The 7,989-nt window shown below is 38.1% G+C and overlaps 1 protein-coding gene across 2 annotated transcripts; it reads left to right on the top strand.

Moving 5' to 3' along the window:
* Positions 1–362: 362 nt before the first annotated feature.
* On the top strand, positions 363–7,983 carry LOC138852292 (uncharacterized). 2 transcript variants are annotated; one of them, XM_070082067.1, is made up of 3 exons: positions 363–735; positions 3,699–3,860; positions 6,274–7,983. In XM_070082067.1, the coding sequence occupies exons 2-3, from the start codon at positions 3,699–3,701 to the stop codon at positions 7,900–7,902; spliced, it is 1,791 nt and encodes a 596-aa protein (XP_069938168.1). In that variant the 5' UTR covers positions 363–735; the 3' UTR covers positions 7,903–7,983. The 2 variants fall into 2 exon arrangements, with proteins under 2 accessions (XP_069938168.1, XP_069938169.1); XM_070082068.1 differs by lacking the exon at positions 363–735 and adding an exon at positions 1,878–2,366.
* Positions 7,984–7,989: the final 6 nt, after the last annotated feature.

The raw sequence follows: 7,989 nt of genomic DNA on the forward strand, positions 1-7,989 counted from the left end.
TATCTCTCAGCCCCCTTCAGCTCTCTGAGGGACTTAGCCCGTCTGGAAGGGGCTGGTGGACTCTTCCTTGAAAAGCAACTTTGAGAAACAAGTTATCTACCATGTCTCTCTCCGTGCTAGAATTTCTGATCAACTATACAATGAGGGTTAAATGAAAATTACTCTTTCTCCATAGCGGGAAAATTGAGGGAAAATCTGCTCCCCACTTGATCTACAAGTTGGGACTATTATGACTTCTAGTCTACAGCTAAATAACAAGAAACCTGCCGTCTTGTGTTAATTCTGATTGAATAGCAATGGATGGATATAAAGCTGAATTCAGCAGTTTTTGTTTTGTGCAGATAATGAACTGGTTAGGGTTGGGCAGGGTGACAAGCTAGATTAAATTCAGATATCAGAGCGTGAACACGTCACAAATCTCCCGCTGAGAACAAAGATAATGATTTTGTGCGATCAGCTCTGAATACTGTCAATCTCCACTAGGAAAACTAGTGTTAAAAAGAAACACAAGTGCATTATCCGTGGTATAATCCAGTTGGTGTCGTGGTATGCATTAAGGTGTTATGAACAGAGGGACAAGATATCACCCTATTACGTAACGAATGACCGAAGTGACTCCCTGTCAACGAGTGAGGACATAACTATGCATCTTTAGCAGCCTACTTAAGATATCGATACCGGGGTATACTTCCCCTACAACAAACTAGGGGAAATTTGGTCATTTACAATACGCAGGTAAGTTCAGTTACACCCACATCTAATTACGTTAGCTGCAGCTAATAGGTGGAGGTGAGATTTGACTGGAGTTACTAATAGATCACGTGAAGTGCGGATGATTCACCCAAAACCCAGTAAGTTCCACTACACATTTCAGATAGTAATGAAATGCTGGATATACGCTCCTTTGGAGCAAATTGTATGACTAACTTGTTAATAACAACCCATGTGGAACCTGAAACAGCATCCCGAAGGGATTTCCAGGGAGCGGCTGTTGGAAATCGTGTTGTTAAAAGATAAGTAACACTTGTACTATGTTTATTTTCATGCAGGAAAGTGTACTTATCTAGCCAGTTTTCCACAAGCGGTATATTTCGTTGTATATACTGTACATTAAAAGTGCTCATTGTCTGTAGCTTTACCTGTGACTCCCACACCTCTCTCACCAAATCTTGCTCAATAGGAAAATTTTTAATGTCAAAGCAGATAGTGATCGCGTGTAAGAAATGCAGGAATCCACAGGCAGCCGTGTCGTTGAGCTTATACGAACATTTTGTCAACAAAAAGGAAAACGTGCAGTATAGGAGGACAGGCATTATGTTTTGAACGGAAGAAGCAGTGTGATGTGTGTGTGTGTGTGTGTGTGTGTGTGTGTGTGTGTGTGTGTGTGTGTGTGTGTGTAAAGACACCATAATACAGAACAAACCAATATTTTTAAATGAAATTTCACTCAGGATAGAGAATTATCTTGCCTGAGATTTGAGACATAGTAAAGATCAATCCAGAGAGAAACATCGTCCAAAATAAAAGCTTAATCTGCATTTCTCGTATTTTTTTTTTTACCCACTTGCTGGCTGCCATGTTTCTCACATCACCACTGTGATAGCGTAATCTTATCTAACGTCGCTCCACAACATCTCAAATATACCTGATTCAACAGTGAATAGAAAACGTCCAAAAAACTGTATAAAGAAAGGAATTTGGCATCAGCACATACTTCACTAAAACATCGGCTGAAAGAGGTGGAACTAGGGTAGTCTTGAGGACCCTAACAACGTTATCAAAACTGCCACAATATAATCAATTTAACAAATATAAAAAATAAGCCGATAAGGTATCTGTTATAACATTACCAGAGGTCCGAGAATATTAGAGCCAGTTGCTTTCTAAATTAGGCTCTGTTAATATAGAAAAAGTCAACTGAAAACTTAAAGGTTAATAGACTGGAAGACGATATAACAATAACCATCTGAGTAATAAATGATCTCGACACACCAGTGGTGGTTCATGAATAGAACTAAAACTATCCTTACACATACCTTCTAGTATGTATAGCAAAAGTTATACATACCAAGTACGACTTTGCAGTGGCCTCATGGTTTACTAGGTGAAGTCAGTTTTATCTACTGTTGTTCACAGTGACTGAAATTTATATGCGCAATAGTAACTTTTTTTTATGACAAACAGAAGTATCATGAAACCTGACTTTGGCCAGTTGGAGAAATGATTTTTCAGACAAGTAGGTGACTGGCACTTAGAACACAACAAATACTTGTCCAGGATTAATTCTGAAAAGCACCTGGAAGTCCATCACTCCCTTTCTCCCTCCTACCAGTCACATCTAAAGAGGAAAGTGACTCTCCTCTCAGGTATGTTCTAAGATATTCTGATGTTAATATGGCGGGTTATGGCATTTTATTGAGAATTCATGAAGTCCCTGGTGAACGAAACGTCTCTGCAATAAAATGCTTTAAATCGCATATTGAGTCATTAATATACTGCAAAGTTTGCTTGCACAATTCCTATGAATGCTAATACCACCCATGACCCTGCTCTCTCTCATGATAAGTAAGGCTGATGTGCAGCATGAGTTTCGCCTATACAGCAGGCTTCAGCAATCAAATAGAGAGGAGGCAGCGGAAACAGTGGAGATGTAAAGACGTAATCAGTCCACCGCCCATGAAGACGTACTTTGAAGGTTGTCAGTCCCTCCATTCGCACACTAATTTCTTTATTTTTATCACTGACTAATTTATGAGATGTCGTGTATTTTACATGCTTTCTAAAGATACCTTGGTAGCTTTAGCTCCTCCCGTCTTTGATTTCCAACACAAACCTCTGTTTTCTTTCACTTAATAGTCTTATATAACTCAGCAATGGTCCCCTCGACTGCTCTGGACGAAGCTATCACTTCTTCCCCAGAGGGATGAACCCCATCCTTTGCATAAGTATCATGTCTGCCATAGAATTTATCCCAGTTATTGAATGGAGTTGGTATTTGCTTGCAGTGATTGTCTAAGCAGCAGCTTTCACCAGAAATCCTAAACATCCATTCACCGCCAACTCGTCTTCGAGGGAAGCCGCTTTCCGTGTGTGACTGCTAACGGTCTCCTCTTCGTTGCTGCTAACTATTTTTCATCACAATCATTAACCACTTCATTCTCGTTATTACACATATCTTTCAGAAGAAAAACCACTTCTTAACACCTTCACCTCTGATCCTTAATCACTATGAAAAGAAGCAAGCCATAAAAACATAACACTTCCCACCAGCTTTCCAATCGCAGCTGCTGGGAGGTATCTGTACTCATTTGTGGTGGCAGGGGTCGCTTCACAGCTCCTGGCCCCACCTCTTCACTTTTATCTACTGGATCACACTTCCTGCTCCTTGAGCTTTATCACACCTCTTCTTAAAGCTATGTATGGATCCTGCCTCCACTACATCACTTCCCTCTCGTGACCACTGACTTCGGTGGAACTCCCACTGAATTGACTATGGGCGGGTATTATTTGACCTGAATTAATTTGAATCTGACGAGTTGAACTTAGTGAACCTTGAATTTTAGTGTATCTTTTAGTGAGATTGATGTGTGTGTGTGTGTGCGTGCGCGTGCGTCTTTTATGTTTGTTTATCTGTGTTTACGTTTATGTGGTTGTGAAAATAATTTTGTTTAATGAAATCTAATTTTGTTATTGATCAGATGTCTCTGCTACCAAAGGCGAGCGTATATGTATTGGTGTGGGCGTTTACGCTGCCAGTGTCAAGTGGATACCAATCAGAAGTACTGAGAGTAGGTATCAACGCTCAGTTCTGCGAGCACAAAGGAGACAAGCTACTATGTGACTATAAATCCACTCAGAGGGTAACTATGAATGTTGTTATTGTTCTTTAGAGTTATTTGATGAAGGAGATGCTTATGCAACACTAGGAAATTTTCATTGTGGAAACGTTCCATCAGTCCAGAATATAGAAAGAATGGTATAAAATGTGCAGGAGTTTGAGGTAAACAGTCTTCTATCAAAATTGATGAACTGTTTTGGGCTGATTAAAGTAGTTTCCAAAATTAAGATTCTCAAAACTTACACAAATTTCTCATCTGTGAGCTTTTCGATTTTGTAAACCATTTATAATATTTATATTATTCATCAATATTATATTTAAGTTGTCTTGTTTTCACTTTACAATGAACTCTGAAAATATCTGATAATTTTATTGCTTATCGTTTAAAAGAGGATCATTAATGTCGTAATTTATATTGATGCAACATCATAACAATAATTGTATACAGTATCATTAACGTAAACCAGAGATAATCTACGAGAACAGTAGATGTGGAAATAATTTCCCCAGCCTAGAAGCCGGTCTTCAGTTTAGTCTTCATGAATCTGAAGCACAAGAATTAAAATGGACAGAATACAAGTAATTCGGTCATAAGTTTGGGAAGTCATTACACAACTTCGCAAATACTGACTTCAGTGTTCGGTGTGTTCTCTCTAACAGTGAATTTCTTTGGAGGTGGTTATGCAAAATGGAACCTTGATTAATATTAACGCCTTTACAGTCTTTAAATTCTGCAACTTTTCGAGAAGCAGATTACTGATACACACTTAGCTCTTCCTGCCTGACAAATTTATCAACCTTCAGTAAAGCATTTGATACAGACCATGATAAAGAATGTCATATTAATTATTTAGATTTCAGTAAAACTATTGAGAGAGTACAACACAGGAAGGCTGTTAAAAAAAAGATTGCAGCTCATGTTTTATGGAAAAAGGTTTTGTCATATATCGAGGTATGGCCAATCAACAGGAAGAGGAGTGTCTGCATAAATGAGTCGAAGTTATAGTAGGAACCAGTCACGCTTAGCATTATACAGGAATTGGTTATGGGCCCATTGTTGAAAAATTCCATTAATGAACTTGGGGTTAAAAAGACACAAGGAGAAATTGGAAACTTCATTTAACGCAGTTTCGCCTCCACAACAGTATTTTCTTCAAATCTGTAGAATATAGTTGGTGGTTGTTAGGTAAGACACATATGCAACAGTTAGGTATCTTTATTATGAAACGTTTCGCCTACACAGTAGGCTTCTTCAGTCAAGTAGAGAAAAGTTGATAGAAGCAGAAGATACTTGAAGACGATGTAATCAGTCCATCACCCTTAAATATTGTTTCATACTATGGAACAATGCTCTTCTCCAGACTGAGGGACTGACCACCTCAAAACTTTAAGGGTGATGGACTGATTACATCGTCTTCAAGTATCTTCTGCTTCTATCAACTTTTCTGTACTTGACTGAAGAAGCCTACTGTGTAGGCGAAACGTTTCATAATAAAGATACCTAACTGTTGCATATGTGTCTTACCTAACAACCTGTCGGTATTTTATACCATTTTAATGTTATAGTTGGTGGTAGCACAATATTTATCGTCAGTCAGGTGTGACAAAAGTCAAGCAAATAAAGATAATAGAATTACGAAAATGACAAGTATTTTAGAAAGACATATTTAAGAAAAGTGGTCCATTCTCATGGTGCGGCTTCACTTTGTTCCAGACAATGGAACTGAACTCTGTTCCAGGCTGAGGAACTGTCCAACTCAAAAACCAATTTACATTTTTACCTTGTCACATACCAGTGCTGTCAACATATTTATTGTCTTTATTTGAAGAGATGTACCGTGTAAGCGAAAGGTTTCAATAATAAAGATATCTAGAGAAGCACTACAGTCGGCCTATTGGTCCACGTTGGGCCAAACTGTAGTTGTAATATTTATCTTCGTTGTGCAGTGATGAAGAATGATAATTGTATTATCACTATTAACCGATGATGAATGAAATACTTGTGTAACACTTGGGTATCTTTATTGCAGAAACGTTTCGCCTGCACAACTATCTCGTGAACAAATATAAGAAACTTTGACACGTCTTTCTCATCCACTTGTCGGTACTGTACATTATTAACCGATGTAAATACTACATACACATAGAATCCTGCATAGACATAAAATATGCTAGAAATATAAATTGTACAAAAAATCGGGTTATGGCATATTACTGTGAAGACGCTTCGTTAACCAGAGGTTTTATCATCAGAATTCTGAAATAAAAATGTTCCTGTTGGAAGAAATGTCTTTACAATATGTTATTGTGTGTCTTATTTACGCTGCATACCAAATATACAAACGTTTTCTATTCCTTGTTTAATTGTCTGTGTGGGGTGTTCGTGGATGAAGACATTCATAAAGGTAGTTTATTAATGACTGTAACTTTCGTAGATGGTTCATATGGATGAAGAGGTGGACTCATCGGTGCAGAAGGTGTTTGTGCACAACGCTGTGAAGCTGCAGTTGAGTGAGTCAATGTGTGTCAATATTATGCTCATCAATGTGGTGGACGTCGTGGTTGTGAGGGGTGAGGGGTATCCCTGCAAAGCTGGCCTCCAGCTCTTGGTCAGAAACTCAACCTTGGACAGATTACCCAGTCAGGTGAGTTATGTTCACCTGGAGCATAGCATCTTCACCTCGCTAGCTACAGCTCTCAACATCAATCGCCTCATCGTCATCAACTCCACCATCAAAGTCCTCGACATCTCCAGCCCTCTGCAGAATTCTAACTTCATATCGTCTAAAATAGACACACTCGAAAAACTGCATGTAGCAAATGGATCGGAATTCATACTCTACAAATCTTCAGTAGATAGCATTTCTTCACACGGATTAATTATCAAAGGTCTTGTAGTCCTGAAAGAATCGTCAATAAATTCACCCATAGAAGAGAGTGTCATCATGTTTCCAGGAGCTTCACTAAAACTCGACAGCTTTTCCGGCAACCTGGCGGTTAAGGTTAAGATACAGGAACTCAACAATGATAAACCACAAGTGACCCAACGTTCTTGTGAACCATGTATAAATATTCCAGATAAAAGCTACTGGGAAGCATTTATTGCGTGTCTCATACTACTGATAATTGTTTCGGTTTTTAATATAACTTGCATTTATATGCTCAAAGGTAAAATATCCCGTAGAGACAGGGGAGTGAAGCTAAGCAAGAAAAGCTCAAAAACAGACTTAGAATGTTCGTTGATTGATGGATTGATCAATACTTCAACCCAAGTAACTCTTGTTGATATAATATCCGAAACATTTGCAATTATTCCAGTCAGAAACTTAGACGAAATATATTCCAAGAACATGGAAATTTCAACATCGCTGCTCAATGATAAGTCACAGTATGAAGAGAAACTCAGAGAGATGGTTATAAAGATCAACGATTGCGGAAGCGGAAAAATTAGTATACATAAAATTGTGAATGAATTAAATAAATTAACAAAAATGGGAGAAGTTGAAGCAGAGCATAAAAAGGCACAGGAAGAAAGGTCCAGAAGTGAAGCTCTGGTAAAAATAAACATAGACAAGAAAATGATGAGACAGCAAGCCAGTGAACACATGGAAAAATATGTACAGAAAATGCGTGAGAACGCTGAACAAGTACTGGATCTCTGGAACAAAATGATCGTCTCATTTGACTGGAACACATTTATGGTAGATCCCCAGGAATGGCTGAGATTTTTTAAGTGTCAAATAAAGGAAAAGGAGAACTGTCTGAAAGTCCAAACTAAACAACAAAACTCTAATTATAAAACAAATGAAGAGATACTGAATCAAAACGTTAATGAGAGAAATGAGCAATTAAAACAAAAGTTCGATTGCGATATCAGTAGTATTGAGCGTGACTTTGATAATGAGGTACGTAATGCAAGCTGGAAGAAGGAAACTCTGAAGAAACTTTATGAAAAAAAGAAACAGACGTGTAAAATCACATACGAAGTACTTAATTGGAAGAATTTGTATTTCGAGCCTCAAAAACTTAGAATCTCACGAAAATGCACTGTTATCTCTCGGTGAAGAATTTTTGAAGGAAACGCAAGATATCTTACAGTCTATCTTGACTATGCACAAACTAACTGTCCTCTTTGCAAAACACCTGAAAAT

This window comes from Cherax quadricarinatus, unplaced genomic scaffold, assembly GCF_038502225.1.
Source record: "Cherax quadricarinatus isolate ZL_2023a unplaced genomic scaffold, ASM3850222v1 Contig6691, whole genome shotgun sequence".
Lineage (NCBI taxonomy): Eukaryota > Metazoa > Arthropoda > Malacostraca > Decapoda > Parastacidae > Cherax > Cherax quadricarinatus.

Excerpts from the sequence above, each read along its gene's own strand:
- LOC138852292 (XM_070082067.1), top strand. The coding sequence starts at position 3,699 with ATGTCTCTGCTACCAAAGGCGAGCGTATATGTATTGGTGTGGGCGTTT. Across the intron at positions 3,861-6,273 it reads ACTATAAATCCACTCAGAGG|ATGGTTCATATGGATGAAGA; the intron begins GTAACTATGAAT and ends TAACTTTCGTAG.